The following is a 27986-nucleotide window of genomic DNA, read 5'->3' as shown; positions in this document are numbered from 1 at the left end:
TGAATTCACCAGTGACACACACCCTCTTTCTTGTTTTTATGTATATATACATAAAGGCAAAATGCATTTGAGATCTAAAACGTTATGATACAAATTATTTTTTTCTTATTTTTTTTAAATAAAATATAGATACATTAGACATTATTAGGTCTACAGCTGAAAGGAACACGATAATCTCTGTCCATTGAGAACTTTGCTTTACACAAAAACTAACATCAGATCAGAACTATCACATACAATAATTATACTTATCTATACAAAGAGCCATCCAAGAATATAACAATTCATTAGTTCATTTCAAATACTGAACAGTAGAGTTTTTAGTGTTCAGCTTCAGCCTGGAGAATCAGATGGAGAAATCTTCCATCTATGAGGAGGTCTGGGCCAGGAAGTGTTGAAAGAACTCCTGAGTCTTCCTCTTTTCAGCAAGATCCTGCTTCTTCTGCGACTTCAAGAGCAAGGAGGCGAAAATGGTGGCTACACAGAAAGAAAATAAATTCACATTATGCCCATATTGCACAGTATAACAGAGTTCACGTATGTGCAATCAAAAATAGCAATTTCAAGTTAGTTCCTGTATTCAAAAGGTTGGACGAACATACATTCTCTTATACAGAAACAAACAGTTTTCAATCACACACTTTCTTAATTTATTTAGCATCCTGACTAAAGCACAAAAAAACATTCACAAATTAACAACATGCTCCATTCACTTACTCAAGATATTGACATCTAATCGATTGCTAGCAGAGTTCTTCAATAGTTCTCGCAGAAAGGCAGCTAAGTAATTGAACACATTTTGATGGCACCGAGGTAGCATGGAAATAATCTGAAAGACATAATAAATTGACATTACTTCAAAACTGGCCAGAGATTGACATTTATAACTTAAAAAATCTTGGAAGATGTTAATTGTTATTAAATGCGAGCCATCTCTCACTCACTTTCTCACACTGACTGGCGTTGTAGCAGCTTTCTAGGCACTGCTGGTAAAAGGAGTAAGGAACCACAGGCTCTGGGAGGGCATCAAGGAAGAGAAGCAACGCCTCTGCCACAGAGTGGTTACTGCCCGCTGAAGGTTAGTACAGAGTTAAGGACATGATACTAGAGAGGCCTTGGTGTGTGTGTGCTAAAATTTCGTGTGCGTAAAACAAAAACAGTTTCAGATGGACAAATTAATCAGACAGGGGGACCCATTTTTGGCACTGACAATATTCTTTAGTGTACTGTATCTGAAGGTAAATACAACTTACATTTTACACTAATTTGGTCTGTATACAAATTAGGGGGAGGGAATACAAAGTATTTCTGTAACAGAACTCATGGAATCATACATTTTAAGTTACTTGTGGGCTTAGCCGTGGATGAGCAACTCGTGTGCCATGATATCATGATTGCACAGATTGCTCAGTTTACAAAATGAAACAAACTTCAGCAAATTTACTGCTACACTGTTCAAAAATTGAGAGAGGTGATTATTCACTGTCTACTGCCGACTTCTACGAGTCCACGAGTGTGTGATGTAAGAACAACAAATGACTTTGAGGTAGATAAAACATCATTTTGTAGGATACGAAGAAAATCTGGTATGCCAGTGTCAAGACAATCTCTTATTTCTGCAAATTCACTCCTGAGTCCAGGTTGCTGGAAAATGTCTTCCTGCAAATAAAAGACAGCACACAGTTAGATAACAAACAGTCTTTCAAAAAGCACATTGATAAATTACAGACACACAATTATTTTTTCCAAATTGAAATTTATAGCACAATCCCATGTTTGAACAGCTTAAAACAGATTTATAAATCAAAATTAAGTCCCTTCATTAGATCAATGTGCAATAGTTACTTTGCTGGAAGTCACATCAGTGTCTTTTTAGTCCAGAGAACAATCTTTAAAGCCTTGAAACATTTAACTTCGCCAAATTCCTGTGGCTAACAGCAATTGTAATGTATTTGAAAAACACAAGCCCAGAGTTTGAGATCACTTTAATCAAACCTACCCAGCAAAACATTAACTAAGTAGGAGTGCAGTTCTTTGACAGCACAAAAGATCATCTGACCTGTCTGATTGCGCTACGGAACAAGTGATCCACCATCATCCACAGCTCTTTAGGAATGTCCAGAGGCTTTTCGATGTTTGCTGCATTCTCATCCAGAGACATGTCCGCCTGAACAAAGGATTAAAAAAGGAAAAAAGGATTTGTCAAAATGATCAAGAAGATGGTGGAGGAAGTATTTGACTGCAACATTTCAAAGCTTCAAAATGCCCGAAAAACAACTTTGCACGGAGAAGCGTTATTTCAAGACATTTACTAACCAGCTGACGAAGTGTCTCTTGTGGCATATCCTGGATGGGTTCCCTCATATGGCACAACGAGTTGATGGAGGTGCCGTAGCAGCTGGGCAGGTAGTTCCCTGCCACAGGGATGAAGTAATCCTTGCCGCGCTCCAAGTGGAGCACCAGGATGTCTTCTATCTCTTGTTTGCCAGAGTTAAGATCAGGCGCCGTCGAGCGGTTTACAAAGACCTCAAGCTCAATGTCCACAGAACCACCTAGATGTTGCGAGAGATGCACAAATGGAGTGGTTTGTATTTATAGAGAACATTTCCTGTCTTGATCACTTAAAGGGATCTAACCCCTGACCTTCTGGTTGGAAGATGACCCACTCTACCTACTGATCCACAGCTGGATGGCTGTTTTGTTTTTTTTGTCAAATAGTTTCATTCAAGTGTGGTTTTATGAGGTTAATGCACTGACTGCTCTGTGCAGCCACAGATGCTTATGTTCACTGTACTGCTGCTTTATTTGGAAAGATTGTCACTTTGGTAAAACATAACTAAGGATCCTGCTGCTGGAGGCAACAGTGCATCAACAACTCCTGTATGCTGTGATCTAAAGTAGCTGATTTTCTTTATGGACATTGGTGAGGGGAGTGGTTTAAAAGGGTAAACAAAAAGTAAATTTTCCAGTCTGCAAGTGGCAAACATACAGTATGATTAATGTATTGTAGAGTAAAGTGTGGCTGTTGATAAATAGTAGGTCAAATCTCTGGCAACTAGAGCTGCAACTAACGATTATTTTCATCGAGTAATCTGTCGATTATTTCCTCAATCAATCGTTTGGTCCATAAAATATCAGAAAACCTTAAAAAAGGTTGATCGGTGTTTGTCAAACCTGGAAAAAAATGATATTCTGCAATGTCTTGTTTTGTCCACAAATCAAAATGATTCACTTTTAGTGATTTATTTGTTCTCCAGAGCAAAGAAATTAAGAAAATATTCACATTTAAGAAGCTTAAACAATCAGAAATCTTGTTTTAATCATGAAAAAAAACTTCAAACCAATTATCGATTATCAAAATAGTTGCCGATTAATTTTGTAATCGATTAAAAATCGATTAATTGTTTCAGCTCTACTGGCAACCATGGTTTTCGTGAGAGTGGTTGCCCAGATGATAATGTGTCATACCTCATACAACCACAGGTTGCTACACTTGCTGAGGTAGAACTGCTCTTACATTTGTGATCTGCAATAAAAGCTTGTCTTATAGGATAAAAATAATGAATACTACACAGATTTTATTGTGACGATGCTTTGTTGAAACAAAATCTAGCTATGGGATGAAATAGGTGCTACTCACCCTCAGCGATAAAGCCTTTCGGGGGGTTGGCCGTGAGCCAGGGCTTGCTGTATGTGGACTCATTCGGCTTCTGAATAAATTCAAACTGACACGGGACCTGCCCATCATTCAGGAGGCTAAATGTCTCTGCCTGGTGCTGCATGAACTTCACATCCTTGAAGTGAAACTGAAAGAAATGAGAAGGATTAAGGAGTGGCATATAATTGTAACCTTTAATTATGTGCATTAGGCCCAGAGCCCAAGATCAATAAACAGCTTCATTAGGTTTTCCTTACTGAATTCATCAAAAGGGACATAACGAGAAGGCAAAGTGCATCAGAAAAGGTATTGCAGCTCTAATTATAGTGTAATAGCACTGAAAGTAATAGGAAATTTTACCTCTCGCTTAGACAGGGTTACAGATGGAATGCACTCATTTTCCATTTTGTCAATATTGCGCACAATCTCTTCAAATGTCTTCTTATAGGCCTCACTATTTACTCTCTTGATCTGTAGGAACATACAGAAGGAATTTACTGACCAATATAAACCCCCCAAAATACATATATATATATATATATATATATATATATATATATATATATATATACATATATATATATATCAGTTAAAATACTGACTCATTTACCCCAATGACAAGCAGAGAGCTGACTGGTTTATGGTCACTGGTCTTGAGAGCCATGTGACTCTGGTAATGTTGTTGCTTGATGTTCTTCCCTCGCCACAGGATGCGGTCACACCAAGCAGGCACACGGCATTTTTCACTAAATGCAGAAGTAAAAAGAGATATGTTTGTGACAGTATGTTTGTGACATATTTTATGACATCAAGTGATAGTTTCAGCTTTTTCAAGTGTTGTGACACACAGCGATGACTGTGCTGTGACCCCTCCGTGCACCTGTAACAGCTATGTATGTAAGTGTGCCAGCGGAAACACAAGGAACTGATTTTAGAAACAACATGGCCAAGAGAAAAGGAATTTATTTTTGTTAGAAATTCTAACAAAAGGCTCAGCTGATAAAATCTTCAACCACTTGATATCCTTCAAATCAGATTTACCGCAGTGAAACAAAATGACCAAAAATAGCAGCAGTAGACCAGCAGCTCCTTTGTCCACAAAAGATAAAAAAGCTGATATTCTCAATGAACCATGGTGTGGGACAGTGAGTGATTTACAAACTTCACTTTAAAGTCAGAAAAATCCGTCTAAAGGCGGAATAAAGCAGCAAATGTGTGCTTAAATTCTCCTTGCATTTTAAATTCTCCTTGCATTAAGGGGCTAAAAGTCCCCCATTCAACTACACGTATCATTTTATGCATTGAAAGCAAACATTACATCTGTTCCACAGTGCACCGTACATGTACATGACCATAAGGTACAGGGGAACACAACACTAGCTGTGAGTCATATTTAATGATGATATTTTTAGTCTTAACAGTCTTAATGTGATTAGCTACTTTTTCTTTCAGATTAGTACACAGCTTCTATAAACTAAGTGGTCTTGTATGAGATTACCTTGTATCCCACTTGTCAGTGCCGGTGTCGTATTTGTAGGTGGGCTGGAAATCAATGTCGCCCTCCACAAAACCAACAAACACAGCCTCCTCATCGATCTGCCTCTTGAGCTGAAGACAAAATGGAGCCCCAAGCGTCAGCACTCATAAACACCAACGGTGAATCGAGGCTATTTCAATAGTGAAAAGAGGCCAAGAACATTCCCGACACTACCTGATCATAATTGTGCAACGTTTCAAAGTCCTTCTTGCCTATTAGCTCCTTCACATTGGAAACTTCAAGGTCAGTGATTCTGTAGTTGAGGTCTCCAATCCATAAAACCACACTGATGAAACAGAGCAGAAAACAAGAAAAGTGAGAATTTGAAATATACAGAATATATGAACATTACCTACTTTTGAATTTCTTTTACTGTACATGCAATGATTATTTATTTATAAATGACTAACTCTGACAGCCTTTTCTGCCTGGTGAAAGTGAAGCTTATGTTGCTCTGTAAACCAGTCCATAGAGAAAACTGGTGATTTTACATCAAGGCACAGAGTTGTTGATCCACTGCTGCCTCCGTCAGTATGTTCAAGTGCGTTTTTTTGCTTTCAGTGTTTGAAATCCTTCATTTGGATTTAGTGAAGTGAAACAAACTTACCAAATGAGGCAGCAGTGGACCAGCAGCTCCCCTGTCACTGTGCTAAAAATACTGATTTTGTCTGTGGACTTCAGTGTGAGAGAGTGAGCAGTTTACACATTTCAGTTTTCTGGCTGTACAAGATTGTCTAACGGGAAGATTAAGTAAGGAACATATTCTTAAGATATCGTAAACTTTAGCGGGCATAGATTTTCTATGATGGGCCTTTTTTAGACATCCCTCAATTTTAAACTATACAACCACAAAAACAGTGAACATTTTTGGTTTGTGGACAAAACAAGACCTTTGAGGAAGTCCTCACTTTGAGGCTTGCGAAACACTAATAGATGTTTTTCACCATTTTCTGACATTATCTGAACCAAACAACAAGCAAAGTAATCAAGTATCAATTAAATGTAATTCTTTACTACATTAAAGGTTCCTACTTGTGCTTCATGATTGTAAGAGGGGGCAGGGTAGGATCGAGCTGCCGAAACTGCAGACGACTGCAAATATCCTTGTAGTCTTGATTGCGTCTCTCGTATTCCTCGATGTGGGCAGCGAGGTGAGAATTGACCACACAGATGCTGGAGTTGTGGAAGAGGAAACGGATTGCCACAGCTCCTTTGTTTCCCTTTGAATCGGTGAGAGATTAAAAGAAAGTAAAGAAATCAACTCAGATGAATTCAAGTCAAATAACGACTGAGTACTGACGAAAAGAAAAAAGCTCATTTAGGTCACAAGCAGTTGTAAATGCTCTCTTGGCTGACAGTAATACAGTTTTATGTTAAGACTTTCAGACTTGGCATGTTTCAGTTGTTTCTTGGTGCAGAACATACTGTAAAGCCAGTGTCCCATTACTGCAGGAAAGGATGGAGTCCCTACTGATCACCAGCCAGCCATCTGCTGTACACTGCAGAGGCTGCTAAGTAAGCATATCTGCACACAAGACGAAAATAACCTATTCTGCAACAGTGCATTAGGAATTCAGTTGCAGGAGCTTAATAGATGAGCGCTTAAAGTAAACTGTGCAAATAAAAAAGAGTTGGAACAGCAGCACCAGTTCACACTTTCTGTTACACTGATTTCCTGTTGTTCGTACACCTGAAATGTTCATTGTTACGTTTGACTGAATGTAGGTTAGTATTTTGCACGTGGAGTGAATGACTTTAGGCTGCAGACATTTATTCTGTTTAAACTTCCATGTAACAGGGACATAGGGTGTGGCTTTCAAATGTGAAAGTTCCAACCCTAGCATCCTTCTACCAATATACTCACTATCCCTCCTCTGTACATGACCAAACCGTCTCATTCTGGCCTCTCTGACCTTATCTCCAAAACATCTAACCTGTGCTGTTCCTCTGATTGACTCATTCCTGATCCTATCCATCTTTGTCACTCCCAAAGAGAACATCTTCATCTCTGCTACCTCCAGCTCTGCTTCCTGTCTTTTCCTCAGTGCCACTGTCTCTAGACCATACAGCATCGCTGGTCTCACCACTGTCTTGTATATCTTTCCCTTCATTCTGGCTGATACTCTTTTATCACACATTACCCCCGACACTTTTCTCCACCCATTCCAACCAGCTTGAACACGTTTCTTCACCTCTTTTCCACAATCTCCACTGCTCTGGACTGTTGACCCTAAATACTTCAAATCCTCCACCTTCTTTATCTCCACTCCCTGTAGCCTCATGGTTCCACTTGGGTTCCTCTCATTCACACACACATACATTCTGTCTTGCTGCGACTAACCTTCATTCCTCTACTTTCTAGAGCATATCTCCACCTCTGGAGCTTTTCCTCCACCTGGTCTCTGCTCTCATCCACAGATCACAATGTCATCTGCAAACATCATAGTCCATGGAGATTCCCGTCTAACCTCATCTGTCAGCCTGTCCATCACCACCGCAAACAAGAAGGGACTCAGAGCCGAACCCTGATGTAGTTCCGCCTCCACCTTGAACTTCTCTGTCACACCTACAGCACACTTCACCGCTGTCTCACAGTTGTCATACATGTCCTGCACCAGTCTAACATACTTCTCTGCCACTCCAGACTTCCTCATACAGTACCATAGTTCCTCTCTCGGCACCCTGTCATAGGCTTTTTCCAGATCTACAAAGGCACAATGCAGCTCCCTATGACCTTCTCTGTATTTCTCTACCAGAATTCTTAAAGCAAATACTGCATCTGTAGTACTCTTTCTAGGCATGAAACCATACTGTTGCTCACAAATGCTGACTTCTGCTCTCAGTCTAGTTTCCACTACTCTTTCTCTATAGTTACTGCAATTCTGAACATCTCCCTTATTCTTAAAAATGGGCACCATCACACTTCTTCCCCATTCCTCAGGCATCCCCTCACTCTCTAAGATCCTGTTGAATAGTCTAACCAGAAACTCTACTGCCTCCTCTCCTAGACACTTCCATACCTCGAGCTATAATCTCTCGAGCTAATACATGACAGAATATGGCTGCCAGTGAGGACCCAAGAAAAAATGATTTTAGCTTTGTCACAGAAAGGTCACAGGTAATGAAATCTGCACCTGTTGTATAGTGGATGATTTCTTAGACTGATTGCAGCTTTACGTCTGTGCTAAACAAACTTTTCAGAGTGGAAACTGAAGTTTGTGTCATTTTGTGGACTGTGCCGACTCAATTTTACACAATGACAAAAAAAAACATAATTTTAAAACAAGCCTTACCATCCTTCCCATGATGCCAGTGCCCACATTCTCAGCCTCCACGTCAGATATGAACTGTGCGTGCTCCTTCTTCACGTAAAATAACAGCATGATGCCCACTAGACGCACCAGCTTCACCTGCATCAGAGGACAAATAAACAAAGTTATCAGGTTGAACAGTCAGGGGGAAGATACACACAAAGTGGAGTAACATGTCAGTTTTTATTAATTAGTCAGTAGTCTGAGTGAGAATGGCACGATATTATACAGGCTTAGTGATGCTTTAATGCAGTTGTTGATATATCTATCAAGACTTTCCACCTGCAACGTGTTAAAACAACAAAAAAGGACAGAGTTAGAATCATTTATTCTCACCCACTGTCTAATGTCACAGAAAACAGAGGCAGAAGAGTACACCACAGAATATTTAGCAGTTTTTGCAAAAGAGGAAGCAAAATGAGAAGCCTCTGTGTCACTCCTATAAGAACAAATATCCAGATATTAATGTGAAAACATTAGTTTATCACATTGCTGAGCTATATAGAATCAGCTGTAGAGCAGCCAAGTGTGATTTAGTGAGAGCACTGACACTTGATGAAGAAATGACGTGCTATTATCGGAGCTTTGTGACTTCCTGTAAGATCTATGCTGACACACAAAAAGCAGCCAAGCAGCAAAAAAGGGAATCTAATAAGATAGTGTCAGCACTGGCAGGAAAAAAGGAAATAGATGAAAGTGAATAGGGGGAAGAGAAAGAACCGAAAGTAGCTTAAATGTTATGTGTAACATACAATGTTTTTGATAAGTTTTCATGTTATAATCAATTATTTTAATGCAACAGTGGAGCATTTGTTCATTAATTTGTTAAAAATGTTTTAACAAAATTGAGACAGAATACAGAAGACTGACATTTAACACTTATATAAAAGATTTAAGAAGTTTTCTTACTAAGGCATACTTGGCATCCGGATGCAAGGCCTGGGACACTGCCTTGGTCCACTCCACCTCTTTTGGGGTGTCATTAAAGAAGAAAGCCTCTTTGCTGAGATCAAGCTCCTGGAAACTATGAGCAAAGCAAGACGGTTAAAAAAACAACAACTTGAGTTTGATTCCCAGTTTAACTGAAGCTTTTGTGTGTTTTTTTCTTTAGCAACAAAGTAGAAATGTAAGCAGGATTAGTGGACCAGTTTAAAGACTATACAGTACCACTGTCTAACTGTCTGTGTAGTGGGATTAAGAGGAGAGCTGGGGCAGAATATGACTTACCCCACGCAGTACATGTCGGGAGGGTCGGGAGTACAGCTCAGCCAAGGTCTGAGGCTTTCCTTTGGCACCTGACCATTCACATTGTACGTGCCGAGGAAAAAGCTGAGGCAGAATGAGAAGAGGAATACAGAGTTAACTCAGCTGAAAAGCAAAAGTCTTTTCTGTGAAATCCAGTTCACATCAGGGGAGATTAAAATAGTCAGACAATAGCCCCGATGTATATATTCAACTGATGCCTTCGAGAATGAATCCCTCTCTTCAAATGTAGTTATTTGTACAGAACATTAGGACAACTGCTCCTACTATTCACTTAAATTACAACTCAAAGTAGCAAACAGTATAAAGGGATAACAGATAACAAAACAGTCATCTGCTGACCACTGAACAGCCCCAATCTCTAGGTACCTCATGATTAGATTAAATTACGATTAAGAGGCCTATGGATCTAAATAGAACAGATTTTATCTTTGAAAACAAAGTATATAATGATCCATAATTAAATTACAGGTCAAGGCCACTTAGCTTGGAGGATAGAGGATTTTATCTAAACCCATCATTTATTTTATGAGTTATGCTGTTCACAGTCAGACAGACAAATGTGGCTGAAAACAACCTCCTTGACGGAGGAAATTATGAGGATATAAATAGAACAGCATATGTTTGTGGACACCAGGAAAAGAAACAACAGTGTCAATGAAACAGAGCCGACATACTGTAGCTATCAATTGCTTCCATGTGCCTCGATTAGGCTGATTTAGAAGGAAAATACTTCATTAACACTTTGCTTTGTGTATCTACCGGAAAACACTAAGAATAAAGTTACTGGCTGACATACAGTACATGTAACTATAAGGCAATGCTGTCCTGCTGAAACAAAACAGAGTGAGAGACTCTATGCTGCAGCCATCAGCCACTTCTCCACGTCTATTTATTAACAATATTTACCACTGATTACATGTTCTTTTGTAAAACTTCCAATTAAGGTATTTTTAACTCTAGATACAGATTCCAGGAATGTTTTTTTTGTACGTATTCATGATCATTCATCAGAGAATTACAATGCAACTTAAAATAGAAGTACTACTGTAAAGGTACTTCAGTTAAGAGGAATGCTGAAAACGCCCAACATACAATCCCCACTGAAATCTATTCTGCAGGTCCAGACTGAAAAACAAACTTCCTTCCTTTCAATAGGCCTCCTCCTCGCTTGACCTTCAGCAACGGCAGCTCATGCTCTGCTCATGCACTCGCAACAGAAGAGCACAGAGCTCTATATTTTGTGCTGACCACCATCACACTGCACTCATGGCCACAGAAAGTTGCTGAAGCCACCTTTATAAACAATTCTTGGACTGCTGCTTTCCTAAGCTTGTTTTCTAAATATGCACATCAGCATGGATATTCAGTATATTCTCACTCGGTCCTGGAATATGAGATGAAAGCAGAGAGGTGCTGATACTACGCTGCAAATCTACCAACAGGAGGCAGCGTAGGCAACAACTAAACAGGTGCTCGACTTGACAAGAAAACCTTAAATGTGTCTCAGCAACACAAATACCCACAATTAATTAGATATACGATGATGAGTAGGTTGGTGCTTTTCTACACAACCGCAGAGACAATGGTGTTCAGTTTGATAAACCACTAAGTCCTCAGAAATACCAATGCACAGACGCTGACTCAGTATCCTTTCATAACACTTCTAGGATTCAAACATTACTCATCGCTACACTGTGTGATCACACTGTTGTTGGAGTACACACTTTCCTCACAATAAAGTTTAAACTATTAACGAGTCAGCAGAGCACAGCTCAACACAACTGCATTACATTATATAAATGAATGTGAGAAAAAACATCTTAACATGTTAAGATTTGGAATATTAATGAGGGATGCAGAAATGGGTTATTATGTACAGTGTAGGCTATTATTGTCCACAATGCATTGATATGGGGCTTAAAATGAGTCTGATTTTCCTACCAATATGTGGTTTGTTAATGGGCTGTGGAGTAAAATGTAGGTCAAATTAATTTAATATGGCAGAAATGTATTTTTTCACAAGTTTACATCAACTGACGGTGCATACTGTTCCATGAGCCTTTATGGAGCTTTTAAACAGGCTGCCATTTTGTGCTATATTCCAAGGTATACTTTAGTGCAGCATGCAACTTCACCAATAAATGTCACAAAATTTTATAGCCAACGATTATTTTCATAATCGATTAATCTGTCGATTATTTTCTCGATTCATCAAGAACTCCGTATCCATAAAATGTCAGACGTGATGACGTTTTCAGAGTCTTGCTTTGTCCACAAACCAAATTATGTTTTATTGATTTCTTTGTGAAGAAAAAAAAACATCAAACCAATTATCAAAATAGTTGACAATTTATTTAGTAATCGATTAATAATCAATGAATTAAGTTATTGTTTTAGCCCTATATAAAATGATAATTCTTTTGGTTCAGTGGTAAAGTTCAGCCTGTTTTAACAGTTCTAAACCCATTTGTCCTTAATTCAATTTCCCCTTATTTATGGTAGGGCTGGCAACATGGCTGTATATTTAGCATGTTATACTTAACATCAAACTCAATTTACAACTTTAATATCGTCTTTTTTTTTTCTCTTTAAAAACACAATAAGAAGGAAAAAAGGCCTGCTGCCTTTAGCTGCAACCACAGTGAAACAAAGTTTGCAGTGGGCGGTGGTTTGTTCCATGTCTGACACTGTGAAACTGAACTAGTCCCATGCTACTGAGGAGCCTGAGCTTTATACTTTTATTTTTTTAGAACAATTCTTCACTGGCATCTTGTTCATTTCTCTGAGAAAACGTTGCAGTGCTGCACCAATACGAACTACGGAAGCCCAGGGGGAGCAGCAGTAGAAGGGGAAGATAAATAGATTTTCATTAAAAACAAATCATCCTGAACCATTAATTCCAACTAATTCATAAAATGGATTACATACACTGCCCTTATTTATAGCAGCAGGAAATTAAAGGGACACCAACGACTGAGACTGAGCGCAGCAAAGTATAAACATCTGTTTCTGTTCACCTGGACTCACCCTGTTTTTGAGTCATTATTTCTCTGATTATTGAACATAAATGAAAGAACAGACTGGCTGATCCATTCCATTTTCAACAATCCTTTAATCCCTGCACCCTATCAATGCCAGAAGTCAAAATGCAGAACCCTCTCCATGTTCCGGTACCATTTGAATTTCAAATATTTGAATTTCAAATGAGTCGATGGTTAAGATTTACACACCTGAAGTCCTCCAGGTAAGTGTAAATGTCTTCATTCTTCAGCAGCTCACACTTGATGAGGTTGTCACGCAGGTTGAACTGAGGCATGGTCAGTATCTGAGCTTTGTTGGACGGGGTGTGGCTGGACGAGTGCACCAGGTCATCCCGGATCTCTCGACTGGAGATGGCCTGACTGTACTCAGGGAGAGAAGAAAGACACAGATGTCAGCGAGCCTGAAGAGAAAGACAGAAACAAAATCATTCACTCACATATAGTTGATGTAGGGTTGAGATTTGGGTAAAAGATAATAATTGTGTGTTTTTTCCATGTTAGGATTAGAATAGCAATATCATTTCTTTGAAAGTCAAGCTTCAGTTAACTACTTACTGTTATCGAGTTAAAACAAAGATGGAGCATTACTGAAGGAGACGGCATCAAAATATGAACCTCTGTACTCAAATGCGAGAATGAAGATTCTTTCTAACATGTAAATGTATTTTTAAATTGCCATAGAAGAAAGCAGAATAAAAAATAAATTACAACCATTGCAATTTGCTAATGGTGATTATTTTAGTTATTTAGATCTCATGTAAAAGGTATTGATAGACATTGAAGACATTTAAACAAAGTTTTGTGTTGGGGTGTATAATTCTAAATTTGGAAATACAGTTTAAGTTTTACTGCTAATGCATATTGAATCTAAATATCAGTTATCAATATCAGCGCTAAAAAACAACAACCCAAAAAACAAAGTCAGAATGACCCACAAAGGCAGCAGGAGGGATAAGATAGAACACATAATAGCTGTGACTTCTTTTGACCTAGGACGTATAATGTTTCACTGTTTAATGCTTCTATCACACATATATGTTAGTTATGGAGGTCTACTTACATATATTAACTTGTTTTCATGGTTAAAAACCTCCTAATCACTGCAAACGAGCTGATCAATATATTTCCTCACTGACGCTCTCGTCAGCCGCGCTGTTTCAGACCAAAATCACACCCCCAGAATGTGGACTGTGTTGTGATTGGCCAGCCAACGAGAGCTTTCCCACTGTCCTGTGATTGGCCATGTACCTGGAAGTGACGTAATTGGTAGGCCAGCTCTCAGATACACAGCTCCCCCTCTGGCACGGTGGATGCTCTGCATCTCAGCAGCTACAACGAGAGTAGTTCTTCTGTGGTTGAATGTACGCAACCGGATGTGCCCGGACTAGTGCCCGCACCAGGAGGCGCTACGGTGGTGAGAGGAGTGGTGAGGATTTTTGATGACGACATCAAATTAAGGAAGTGCCGATCTGCTTCGCAGAGCCCAAGAAAACAATACAACACTATTTTCTCAGCAGTGGCTGAACTGTTTGTTCTGAAACTTTAGGGTTTCATAAATGAGGTCATGACGCAGATACACACACAAACGCAGCGTTAATTGGAGCTTCCGGTCTATGTGGCCTTTAACAAGTGTGTGGTTTTCTGCCAATTAAGACATTTGAAACAATAGTTTCAAACAATACTCTTTTTTATATATATATATATATATATACATATATATATAAATAAATATACTTTATAGACTCACTGTCACTATCATGACAACATTGTGGCTGTTTTATCCAGTTTTACTGTTGATTTCAGTGGAGTGAGGCTCTGTTTCTTAGTTATCATAAGGCGGGAGACTAATGGGGGGAAGGGGGGGAGTAATGCAATATGCCTATGACCTGTAATCTTCCAGGAATATACTGCAACAAAACACCAACTTAGAATATAGAGCATAAGCAGTACTCACTTTTAAGAACTGCAGCAGTTTTTGGATTAAACAAATGAGATGAACAGATTAGCATTTTAGGTTTCAGCAACTTTAAATAAAGTAAACACTGTTCACTGGGCGCTGCCAGGCACGTAGACGGTAGCGGTTATAAAATTGATACTCAAAGAAGCACCTGTCTGTTTTAATACTTAAAAGAAAATGTGTCATACTTTTGAATACACTCTGCTGAAAGTAAGCCTTCAGGATATTTACTTCAGCTCTCAACTTAACTGCATTTTCAACATTTGCAACCTTTAAGCGTTGTAGTTAAGGGTGCAATTGTAGAGGCTGCTGCATTAAATACACATCATATTTGTATTTGATGAGGATGCAAAATACAGGAGCAGGTTTGCAGAAGACACGCTCACTATGTAACACACTGCACACACATCCGGTGAGACAGAAAACACTTTCCTCTCATGTCAGCAGTGAATTTTTGTGATCGACTGTCACCACTTTATCTTTAACTGCCAGACCAAAACATGTTCTCCCTATCGCTCTCTTAATTGTTTCAAACAACACACTGACCACCTCAGTTTCCTGCACCCCACAATTATATCAACAACTTCATCAAATCCATCTGTTATTAAAGCAAAGGAGTGGACAGAAGGCTAAACTCATCAAGATGATACAAGAGCCAGCTGGAGTTTATTTGTATAGCACTACTCATACACAGGGCAACTCAAAGTGCTTTGAGTAATAATAATGGTGCAATAAACCTTAGTATTGAGTGGGGTCACTGCATGGTGAGAAATGCAGCACTGCTCTGTCAATAGGACAGAAAGAGGAAGATCGCTAGTGGGCAAGCATGAATGCAAACAGTGGTTTGAAGAAAAACAATAAAATGTTAAACCGGTTCAGCACATTTTATGACATTTTAAGTGGAAGCAAATGCAATCCACGTTTGTTTGTGAGGCCCAAAGAACACACAGCATGTGTTTACACTTTGGGAGTAAATGCTGAATATAAGCAGAAACTTTGCAAGTGTACAAGGAAACACCACACAGCACATATTAAGAAGCTATGACTCTTTGTATTAAGTACGACCGTACCTGTCTGCGTTGGAATACACTCTGGACTTGTTTACTCCACTGTTGGAACCTTTCTCCCCTTCTAAGCTTCCCTTTTTGTCTGATGATTTCTCTGTTTGAAAAAAAAAGGTAGATAATTAGATGTAATTGTTAACAACAGCACAACACAGAGCATTAAAGATAAATGGCAGCTTTGTGGCACAGTTCCTTTTACCACAACCCCTGCAAACTGCCTGTCTGCATTTAAAAGACAAATTAGTTTCTCAGTGTTTGTCAGCAGCTACTGAAATGAAGTCTGCTTACTCTCATGAGAGCCCTGAGTAAACTCATGTTTCAACCTTTTAAAAACCACCGGGGAGATAAAATGAATTATGACCAAAGACAAAATCAAGCAAACACAGCAGGTCTGGGAAACAAAAGTAATTGACACAACACAATTTCAATGCTATGGCAGTACATCAAAAACTCAATATTTATGTCAAGGGCTGCAACTATTAATCAAATGTTTATTGATTATTAAATTAAATTAATCGCCACAAATCATGGCATTCATTTAATAAAACAGGTTATTTTCAGCTTCTAGACAGTGAATATATTATGTATTTCTTTCTTTGCTCCATATAACAAGAAAACAAGATGTGTGTGTGTGTGTGAGAAATACAGTACTCTGCAAAGTGTTGTAAAGTAAGAATGCTTTCACAAATACATGCATAAAACAATCTACATATTGATTTGATTTGGACCTTTTCAATTCAAAACAATTGGAATGTATACTTGTGCAATCATTCTTATTTTACAGCAAAGTTTGTCATTGTCAGCCACAAGTTTAAAACTCAGTTTACTTGTTTCAACTTTCACTCAGCACCGAAAATACATACTTTTTTCTTCTGACATTTGTAAAACTATAGATAAACTGCTGCAATTTTATTTTATTTTTTTTTAAATCATGATAAACTTTTTGTCCACATCACATCACCACATCATAAGCGGCAAGTCAGGGCTTAGTCAACTAACAGATTTTGTCTTTTTCAGTTGTAACCGTTGGTGCATCCTAAGTAGCTGGCCTTAATAGGCGAGTGAAGTATGAGACAGCATGACCCCTGTCTCCTGCAGCTTGGCAGAGAACACAGCTGCTCTTCTGAAAGGAAAAAGGCAGGTTTTCTGAGCAGGAAATTTGACTCTACAAAATTTTAGGAGGCTACATTAAGAGTGCACCCGACCAACACTACCATTTAAGTACACGGTGAACTACGACAGAGTCTAAAGAGAGGCTATCTGTATTACATCATATGTTTGCTCAAACAAATTGGATGCAGCATTCCACAACAACAAAAAAACACATGGCTTAGATACACTGACATTAATTCACTGGACACAGAGATGACCGAGGTAAGGAAGAGGAAATCAAGTCGTTGCATTCAAGCCCAGATTGATCAGTTTACAATAAAGTTATAATCTACTCTTCTTCTTTTAATCCCTTCTGGCAGGCTTTACACTGACAGGTGCAATGGTGCCCTCCACAGGAAAAAATGTTTCTGTCCGCAGTTCATCTTCTTCTCCCTTTCCTTCTTCATCACATCTACTCTTAATATTTGGTGAATAGGCCTGACTGAATGTATTTTACGCCCCATTCATTCCTATGGGATCTATTTCGCAGTTCTTTGCTATTTTCTTTACCATGGCTACTTGAAACAGTAAAAGCTAATCTATGAAGGATTTTTTACCCTAAATGATCGGCTTCTGAGTCATTGTGATGGTTAAAATGGCTTGTTGCCGGGAGATTGGGGTCTATCTCTACTACTACTGTCTGTCAGCGGAAAACCACCCTCGCAAGACCAGGGCCGCTGACCAGGAGTCCTCAGAATCAGGAGGTCTCGTAACATCTCGGGTCTTGTGAGAAACACAAACTGTGTCCATCACTTGGTGATGGATGAACGGATGTTTATGGTGGTGTCATGAAAAATATGTACAACCAAACTGTAGGGGGAGCTCCATAGAATAAAAGATTGAAAACTGACCAGACTTGCAAGTCGCTTTAAAGGGCAGCACATGACCACAAGGAAAGTGCTTGGGCTTGTAACCAGAGGGCTGCCAGTTCAGATCTCAGGTCGGCCAAGGGCTTAGGGTACCCCTGAGCAAGGCACCCAATCCCCTGGGGACAGAAAAGTGCTGCCCACTGCCTATTGAACTCCATATATTTGATGTATTACTTGTGGAGAGGATTCCAAATGTTTCCCAGTAAAAGTTTGGTGGTTGGTTGGTAAAACTACATATTTTGTTCCTGTATGATGTGAGTCAGAAATAATTACACTGTAAGGTCATTATAGCATTGGGAAAACAACTGATCTAATGTTGGCTTGAGGCTTTTGCACAATACTGTATGTCTGAAGTGAGAAAAAACAAAAAACAATGACGATTATTTAAGTGAATTATCACAAAAATACAACTGTTTAAATCACTATTACCACAGTTGGTATGCACCTTCATTCAAGCTGCAGCTTTTGCCAACAAAGGAAATTATTTCTTCACTCCGAGTTTACCAAGAAAACAGAGGTCCCCTGTGTACACAACTCCGAGAAAAGGTCGACATGACAGAAATGCTTGCTCAGTTTGTTTCATTTTCTGTATTACTAAAAACAAGAGATTCACAAGGTAAGGCAGCACGAGTTTAACAACATTTTAAAAAGTTCCTGTAAGAAGTCATACACATTTTAATCTAGAACCAGTGGTGATGGCAGGAAACAAGAAAAGTTTGCAGCCCTTTATCTCTGTGTGACTCAAATCTTCCACTATGCTGTGAAATGATTTTAGAGAGTGTACTTCAAATATGTTAAAGTTAAAGTGAAAACTCCCTTGAGCACACAGATAAAAACCACATGTATCTGTTGTATTGACTCATGTTTTCTAAAGTAGATTACAGACCAAGAGATTACTTTTTCAGGTTTAGGCCATACCATAAACCAGGGGTGTCAAACATACGGCCCGGGGGCAAGAACCGGCCCGCCAGAGGGTCCAATCAGCCCACAGGATGAATTTGTTAAAATTTCACACTAATCTAAATGTAATGTCAAATGCTCCAGATACCCGTGACTAAATGTTTGTGCCTTTATAGATCCATAGTGCTGTGTAAATAGTACATTTAGGCATGGTATTGTTGAAATTGCACTAATATTTTTCAAGAAATTTCATGTTTTGTAAAATTATCCTTCAGTAAATGTAAAACAAAGGAGAAAAAACACAGGGGTTCTTGTTGTTCATAGGTTATTATGTTATTATTTTACTATTTTTACTGGTCCGGCCCCCTTGAGATTAAATTGTGCTGTATGTGGCCCCTGAACAAAAATGAGTTTGCCATAAACCATAAAAATAACCCAATAGTGATGGGTCTGTTCTCATGTATTTTTAATCTTACACTAGTACACAATAGCTATCAAGTGATACACATCATGAGACAGTCCAAACCTTCTAATGCAGTTCTCACAGAAATACACAGCACCAGTAATCAGACAACAAACAATACCAAGACAGAATCAAATTAACTTGTGCGACAAGCATTAGAACAAATATTGAAGCTTGATTAGAATACATATATTCTTAATATTGTCACACAATCTTAGTGTAAGAGTCAGCAGCTTTTGACGACTAAATATCACTTAGGCATAATTTCATGGATAAATAGCATTAGTCACTCAGGTTGAAGTTACTGAAGAACTACTGCACCTCTATGACACAATTAATCCTGATTGTGATGCGTTTATGTTTAGGTGATTAATTAAAAGCCCTTTTGGAACCTAAAGGCCGGTTAAGTCCACAGTGATATTACTGTTGAACTTGTTAATTAAATAGACCATTTAGCTGTTACATAACAAAATGTTATGGCATTGTGTTATCCACTTCACATTGCCAATTACACTTCATACTCTTGTATTCTTTACATTACATTACATTACATTACATGTCATTTAGCAGACACTTTTATCCAAAGCGACTTACAATAACTGCATTTTAACATTTTAGAAGTAAGTGCTTCAAGTAACTCACTTAATTAAAAAAACAAAAAACAATACGGCCACTATGTTGTTGTTTTTTAAGTGAAGCCCTGACCCCTTTAAGGTTCTATATGTGTGACAAGGATTTGATGCACATGCTTAGCATTCCTTCACACTGCTTTAGTACACACAGCCAGCTAACAAGCTCAAACCTTCAACCACCAGGAAGGAAGTTGCATGAATATAGACTGACTGATCATTTCACACACTTATGCCTCGTTATCTGCAATTGATCATATATAGTCAGCATAAATGTCAAGATGTGCAGGGCTAACACTCCTCCAGAGTAAAGCAGACTCATATTCTGCACAAAGTCCAATGTCATAACTTCCCTTCATGGAATCCATGTAAGTTTATGATTGCCCTTAAATCACCTCGGTGGGATTATGTTAAAAATACAAGTGGATGAATTCGTCCCATGTTTTAACTGAACGTGTGGGTTACAGTGGCAGTGAATGGAGGACAAGCTACAGAACAGGCAATGTGCACATTCACCTCTCTAAACCAACTTCTCCAAGGAAATGATTTGAAGATAACAGGCTAGGCTAGCTAAAAGAGGATGAGCTACAAGCGAGAGTGTCTCTTTGGAAACAGGTAGTAGTTTCTCAATTTATAATACAAGTGTGTGTCATTACAGCACATTACTCAAATACCTACCACAACGGGTGTGACATTTTACTGTCACACAGCGACCACTTGCTAACTTCATTTAACCACACAACAACGTTAGCAAAAACATGAGCTCAAATTAAAGATAATATGACAACAGCGTGAAATATTAACACAACAACCACAGAGATAATAACAACCATTAAACCATGAAACAAAACCTGGCCCTGTAGCAAATCTGTATTTAGTAGTAGTAGTTAGCCTCTGTGATAACAAACAACTACTAGTACTACTACTACTAGCTCAAATAAGCCGAACAGCTAGCTCGTTAAACGGGTCAAAGTGAACGCCACATTTAACACATTTAAATTCAAGCACCTTCAATGAAAATAAACGTAAGAATGTTTTTCATACCAGAGTCTCTAGTCACTTTAGACATCTCCCTGCACCGCTGCCAAGCATTCTGTGCACAACACTAACGTCCAGTGTGTGTGAGACGTCCTACTGACGCCGTCTAAGGAGGCGGGGTTTGCAGTCTGCTGCTGCGGAGACATACGTCAACGTCGCCGCCATATTGGTCCGGTCAGAGTTGCGGGGCTTTTTTAATTTATTTTATTATTTTAGTCAATCGACGGAATATTAGGGCCACACTGGTAAAAAAAATATTTTAGCAAAGTCGTATTGTTATGATTTTATGATATGGTAATGAAAATAATAACTGTCATAAGGAATTCACTTACTTGTTTTCTCATTGAGAAAAATAGAGCAAAGTTGACCAAACATCAAATAGTTTACATGTACTGTAAATGTTTTAATAGCAGTAAACTTATTATTATTATTACTCTCTATTCAAATTATAAATAACAGGAGACTTATTTGTAGATCACAAACAACTCGAGGAATTGTTGGAGGGAAATGTAATGTATCCAGGGAAAAAGGGAAAAGAACTTATCCTATGTGGTAGCCTCTTATTTAAATACTTAAAAATGAAGTTCATAGCTTTTAAATATAAACAATTGTCTTTTATACTAAAACCATTATTAATTAAGTTCACATTGTGGCAGTGTTTGGATCTTGTGTCACCCGGGGACATTCTTGCACTGCACACAGGAAGACAGACAGAGGCTACAGCAACACTGAGCTAACAGCTGCTGCAATAACCCATAAATGAGTGCACATGAAAAGTGTAAGAAGCAAATGATGCTGTTGGTCAGCAGTTTGATAAATGGGATAATATGCTTCTTGTCCACGCCCACCCCTGCAATGCTGCTGTATACCCACAAGCGTTCCCTCAAACAGGTCTGGTAATATGTCTTGAGGGAGCCTGTTTTCAGATGAAGGACTTAGTGTACACATACTACTACTATTGTATTGTTTCTATTCGAGAAGACCAAACAGAGGCAGAATAAGATCAACAACAAAACAAAAATCACCAAAAGCTTTAATGTTAAGTAGGTTGCTTCAATTTGAAAACTCTCTGTTGTCATAATTCTGAACCAAAAGTTCAAAATCTTTCAAAAACTTAAAACTAAATGTAATTGTTTGGCAAATTCACCTTTTTATACCCACACTTGAGCCGGCGCTCAGAGAGTCAGAAATTAATCAAGCATAACATTCAACCACTAAAACCATTTTTTTTCTGTTCAGGAAAGTAAAAACTATAAACTATATAAATTAAACTATAATTTGACATCTTAGTTAAGAAATAATAATGTGCTTTACTTGTAAAACAGTAACATTGAACATTTATGATTAACGATAATTACATTTTAGCATTCAAATATAATTTTGGTTAAAGAGCTTCTACATACTGGTATATTAACCATTACAGAAACATAAAATATTATTTTAATATATAAATATTAATATAATTACCCATGCTGTTAATTTAGGGCAGCTGTGGTCTAATACATTTGTTAATTTTCCCTGAGATTGTTATATTCTACACTATTTTATGTTGCCCCAGGTAAGCACCTTAAGTGCTATGGATAATAATGCCTGACACTTTCCCTTAACAGCAGTAAAAGACACATGTATTTTACATACAATATGTAAAATGACTATGTTTCCTTTAGTTCTGGCAGGACTGTGACCCTGCTGTTATACCTGCTGGTTCAATATAATCAGTACAATCTCTGTCATGACTTAATGCTACAGCACGTCAGTTAACAAAACTGCCCAGTTTTATTGATATAGCCTTTTATTTATGAGATGAGATGCTCTCTTCCAAAAAAGGAGAAAATGTTATAGAGCTCAAGACAAAAACCCCCCTGTTCTTCCTGTGAACTGCACCGACTGCATAAATGGACAACGATAATGGCATGCAAATACGGTCTTTTTCTTCAAACAAAAAAAAATTAGATAACAAACCTGTTTTAAGGTGCTGGTTGAGTTTAGTGAGTGTTGTGCTGAGGGGTGCAAGCGCCTGTTTGCCAACTCCCTGTCCTTTAGAGGCTTTTTGGTACTTGTTGATCCACTCAAAGTGGGGTGTCTTTGTGGGTAACTTGCAAACATCTGGAGAGAGAGAAAGAGAGAGAGAGAGAGAGAGAGGACAAGAAAATAAGACTAAGTAAAGATGACACCAATGTTGTGTTAGCGAAGAATAAAGCAGGATAATTTCAAAGCATTTGTAAGCAAAAACTTCCTTTTTCACGCTCTAACACTTGGGTGTTTTCTTCCTTGTCTAACTACCTCAACATGTAGACAGAAAAGAAGAGTCAAAAGCGGACTCTCACTTCATTCTGCTCACCTTTGCCATTTTTCATATTCTTCTTTTTAACAGCACCCGGTGCCAGGTCATGTACTCTTTCCATCCCTGGCTATATCTCAACTGGTTAAAGGCTCCCGTGGCTCATTCATTTAAAAAAGAAAAAGAAAAAAAAGAAGTGTTGTCTTCCTCCATGCTGACACGGAGATTCCACTGTGAAAAATAGTAAGCCAGTGGCAAAAGTGACACAGCCCTTAAAAATCCAAGTGTCTGTCAGCCCATTACCTCGCCTTAACAATGGTTCAAGTGGAGAAAATGGAGAATAATTGAATGGAAAGTGAAGTGTCCCTTCAAGCAAGTTGTCAACTTGTCCTTTAGGGAAAAGGCTGGCTGAAGGAAGAAAAAAAAAAAAAAGAATACACAAACAAAACTCCACCCCTTCTCTCTGAATGTCTAAATGTGACACTCCCTTTTTCTCCGTCAGCCATTGGTGTAAGTCGTGAGCCAAATCATGATCAGAGTCTCACAGAAACTTTTGAGTTTCACTTTTTTTTAACATGGATCTAATATTAAAATATAAAATGTAATTTGATATTTTTGAACTCAAGACTCTTGCGTAGACAGATGAAGACAAGCTAGGCAGGTTTTTGTCCGAACAGATGGTGAAGACAAATGTGCACGTCACACTTACCTGTTATCAGTGACTAATACCTTCTTGAGAAAAGGAAATCTTAAGATATCAACGACCAAAACTCAGTTCGTTTTTTGTACTTTTCACACTTACCAGTCAATATTTTTACATGATGTTATAATAAAAACTGATGCAAGTTTAACTAAAACTGGACTTTTAAATTTGACTAAGAATTAACTAACACACCTAGATAATGTGGTTGGGAGTTGAGTTTCTATTACATTTAAAAGTTTAACTGGACCCAAACTATGCACATGTTCCGCAGTTCCTTCCTGTGACCTTTGACCCTGAAGTAATAGAAAAAGCCAGGACATGGAAGAAGAAAACAGTGAGAAAAACATGCTGGACTCACAACTTTGTCAGCTTGTGAATTAAATAATATAAAGTTAATGGAGGTAGAAAGACATGTACATGTACTACACATGCTGACGCCCCACAGCCTTAGTCTTTCTGATCGACCGTAAATGTGCAGTGAAAATGCACAGGGTGAGGCAGAAAGTACCGTGCCGCACTGATAGTGGGCAGTGCTGAGCACCATAGGTCAATGGGTAAAAGCATAGAAGAAGAGCACACAACGTGCACCTATACTGTACATTATACATATATATATATGTATATATATACATATATATATATATATATATATATATATATATATATATATATATATATATATATACACATATATGTATATGTATATATATATACATATACATATACATACATACATATATATGTATATGTATGTATATATATATATATACATGATAAGGGTAAGACCGTACATGATTTTCAATTTTAATTTAAAAAAAGTGAGATCAGCCAAAATAATAATAATTACATTTTCACAACTCAAATTTGACCTTATACTAATAAATATTCCTTTGTTTTTCTTGCTATCTTATTGTTGAACAATATGGAACAGATTAAAGCATAATCAAAAGCTTTTTAAACAACCAAATATTCCAATTAAGGTCACAATTGAAATATAAGCTATTTTAGGTTCATTTGTACATGCGACGAGTGTCTCCTCAGTCATGAACCTCACCACACGTCACTGTTCCCCACTAGCGCTTGTATTGCTGAACAAAGACAATAGTCTAGTTAAACTGCACAGTTACTGTAAGCTACAACAACATGTACTAGGTGCTAATGTCATGCACATTATTTATTTTTTTCCCCTCACAGACATAGTGGGATACCAGTGTACCAGTGTCGGTGAGTGCTGACCTACCACTCCATGCTCTGTTGACCTCGCTGAGAAAGAGCCGAGAGTGAGACCCAAAGGGAAGTCTGAGCTCTAACTCTTCTTCCAGGTAGCTCACTCTGACTCTGGTATCAGCACCTATGATCAAACAGACGGTGCAGAAAATAAAAACACGTCATGTTCAGGTTCATGTGGTAGATTGCTAACATCATGCATTTGAGCTAGTAGAGGAAATAAGGGTAACACACCCACAACCGCCAGTTCATCTGGGGAGGAAACTAAAAGAAGAGTAGAGCATGAGAAACATGTTAGAGAGACTTCAGAGTCACGTCTACTTGCTATTATGATAAATACATGAAGGCTGCTCACCCTCCACAACAGCAAAGTCAAGGGAGATGGGTATAATGTCCTCCAGTGACACATCTTCAGCAGTTATGGCCATCCGTCGATGAGTATAAATAAAGATTCTACAAAACATCACATTATTTTTTTTCTCAGTCACTTAATTCTTTGGAAAACAGACTTTTATCAGAGGGAAAAAAAGTGAAGCTGCTGCACTACACAATCATTTCTCTGTGGTTATTTTGTATGTAGGTCAAACAATATGATACCAATATCTTTGTCCGTTTTGGACCAAAATGTGCAATATAGATTGCATTTACATTTATTTTTCACATCTAAATGTAACTCAGCTCAGTTTAATTTGCCTATCTTTTCTATTACTCTTTCCATAATGTATTTTTATTGTTTATACTGTATATTGTTACTTAATTTATTCAGTTCTTGCACATTATGTCACAAATGTCAGTATTTTTATTGTATGTAATTGTTATTCTTCTCTATACTCTTAGTATACTCATGGCCCTTTTTCACCCATGGTCCCAGCTCGCCTCGCCACGGCACGGCACAGTTTAAGTTAGTTTTCCACTCAATGTGGGCGAAGTCATCGCTGCGCGGCTGCATGAAACTGCAGTGACTTTGTTTTACTAGTAAAGCAGTGACTAGTGACTTGTAAAGCAGTTGTTTTCAGTGTCACTGAATCATTAGAATCAAAATATTTGTTCAGTACTATGACCGGAGCACAGACTCTGTCTGACTCTGCGTTTCTACGTTTGCGATGCCACTCGCGATCAGCGGTGCTGTCCCTAAATACACCAGACTCCTCGTCCTCTCTCATATAATATGAGATTTTAGACATTTCCCTGGTAATTGTTGGAGATTAAGCCACGTTTTTAGGATCGTTATGTATTTTTAACTGATCTGCAGTTCGGCATTATACCAGGTCCGTACGATGCTAGTGGAAATGCAAATTAACCATGCCGAGGCGAGGCAAGTAGAGCCGACACAGAAGCCACGTCACTGCCTGTTTGAATCTGCAGTTCAAACTCACGCGTGTTGATGTGTAGACTCCACCAGGCCCAGCAGTCTGCTCTCTGTGATATCATCAAACAGGACGTCACATTGGACGGCATGTTTCACAGTTAAGGGCAAAGGTCACAGGCTAAAAGAGATTGGGTTTTGTGAAACTGTATCAGGTACTTGCAGAGTCAGTGTGTTGAATACAGTCGATTGTGTTTACTACAAAACAACAACAAAACACAACTATTCATCTTAAATAGCCTGTACTTCACAGCTGTAAATACTGGTTACAAACTTATGGACTATATTTTACGCACAAACTACGTCATTATTTTACAAAATATAATATTACTGTTGATGTAAACACATCCAGAGAAATTGCTTTATATTCCACTTTAATAACAGATGCACCTACTGTATATCTTCTTGCCTCACTTATAACAATCCACTAATATACAACACAAAACTACAGTAACACCTGTATCCACATAAAAGTACTTGTATTAGGTCAGTTTTTCCTATATTAGAGTGCATATTAATTTTCATGGTATTAAAAGCAGCAGGTGAATAAACGTCCATGACAGATCTGTATCTGTCTTGAAGGTGTTGTTCTATGTTATGATTCACTGTATGTTTATCATTGTCTTTCTGCTTTATTTTTTCTTATACATTTAAATGTATAATGTTTAATGTGTTGTGTATTTCTGCATAACTTTGCACAAACTGTACTTGTTTATCATTGTTCAGTGGCTGATTTGGTTGCATTCTATTATATTATTTTCCTTATTCTCTGTGTAATGTAGCTGTGGTGTATGTCTACATTTTTACACATTATTTTATTATTTCATTTCTTAGTAAAGTATCTATCTACCTATCTATATATCTAATCACATTTCCTAAATGTCAATAAAATGATAATGGCGCCACCTTGTGGAACAAAGGCCTCACTACAGCAGATGGACCAAGTCTGTGGGAAGTTCCACCCTGTTTAACTTGTTCCAGTGCTGACAACAGACAACAAGGTCTTTTTAAACACGTTGCCTTCAATCGATTCGCGCAGTTTAAGAACTTTTAAACACAAACAAACACAAAAGTCACGGCTTCAGTGTGTCAGGCCTGCTGTTCCTACACTGTGATAATCTGCTTCAAAGTCGTCGTCGTGTTGGTTAAACTTAGTTTTGGGTCACGTAATTACATTCAAACCACGGCTAACAGGTCGGATAAAGGATACTATGACGCAGTTGTCGTCCTTTTCCAGAGTTTCTTGAATTGCGACGGACTGATCCATACTGAAGGCAGAGTCGTGCGTGACTGTCCCACGCGAACAAGCTCGAAAACACCCGGACGAATCCCGAAAACAGCCGCTGTCTCTCGTTCACACACACAACTAGAGGCTCACTCAGGCGTAATAATCCGACATTATTCCCCCCTTTAGATCCAGATGTTTTTCCACCTTTTCCCTTTCGCAGATGGCCCAGCCCGACCCAGTCTGCTGCCACGCACTGATTCACGCGTTCCTGTGACGTCACAGCCGAGCTGTCATCG

At 38.3% G+C, this 27986-nt stretch overlaps 1 protein-coding gene across 3 annotated transcripts; it reads right to left on the bottom strand.

The window, feature by feature from the left end:
• Window positions 1-23: 23 nt before the first annotated feature.
• On the bottom strand, window positions 24-27961 carry inpp5b (inositol polyphosphate-5-phosphatase B). 3 transcript variants are annotated; one of them, XM_044033735.1, is made up of 23 exons: window positions 27673-27961; window positions 26473-26552; window positions 25452-25549; window positions 25331-25360; window positions 25110-25220; window positions 22848-22991; window positions 15841-15931; window positions 13003-13173; window positions 9734-9835; window positions 9416-9530; window positions 8489-8605; window positions 6228-6415; window positions 5370-5481; window positions 5157-5266; window positions 4269-4404; window positions 4019-4129; window positions 3641-3806; window positions 2317-2552; window positions 2060-2167; window positions 1575-1659; window positions 945-1072; window positions 718-829; window positions 24-477 (listed from the first exon to the last, which is right to left on the bottom strand). In XM_044033735.1, exons 1-23 carry the CDS (start codon window positions 27727-27729, stop codon window positions 368-370), a joined length of 2718 nt encoding a protein of 905 aa, XP_043889670.1. In that variant the 5' UTR covers window positions 27730-27961; the 3' UTR covers window positions 24-367. The 3 variants fall into 3 exon arrangements, with proteins under 3 accessions (XP_043889670.1, XP_043889671.1, XP_043889673.1); XM_044033736.1 differs by lacking the exons at window positions 25110-25220; window positions 25331-25360; window positions 25452-25549; window positions 26473-26552; window positions 27673-27961 and adding an exon at window positions 23227-23567; XM_044033738.1 differs by lacking the exons at window positions 22848-22991; window positions 25110-25220; window positions 25331-25360; ... (1 more) ...; window positions 26473-26552; window positions 27673-27961 and adding an exon at window positions 20892-20973.
• Between the last annotated feature and the right edge of the window lie 25 nt (window positions 27962-27986).

Source organism: Solea senegalensis, linkage group LG9 (assembly GCF_019176455.1).
Source record: "Solea senegalensis isolate Sse05_10M linkage group LG9, IFAPA_SoseM_1, whole genome shotgun sequence".
NCBI lineage: Eukaryota > Metazoa > Chordata > Actinopteri > Pleuronectiformes > Soleidae > Solea > Solea senegalensis.
The sequence above is the reverse complement of the archived record's forward strand: the minus strand, read 5'-3'. Positions and strand labels throughout refer to the sequence as shown.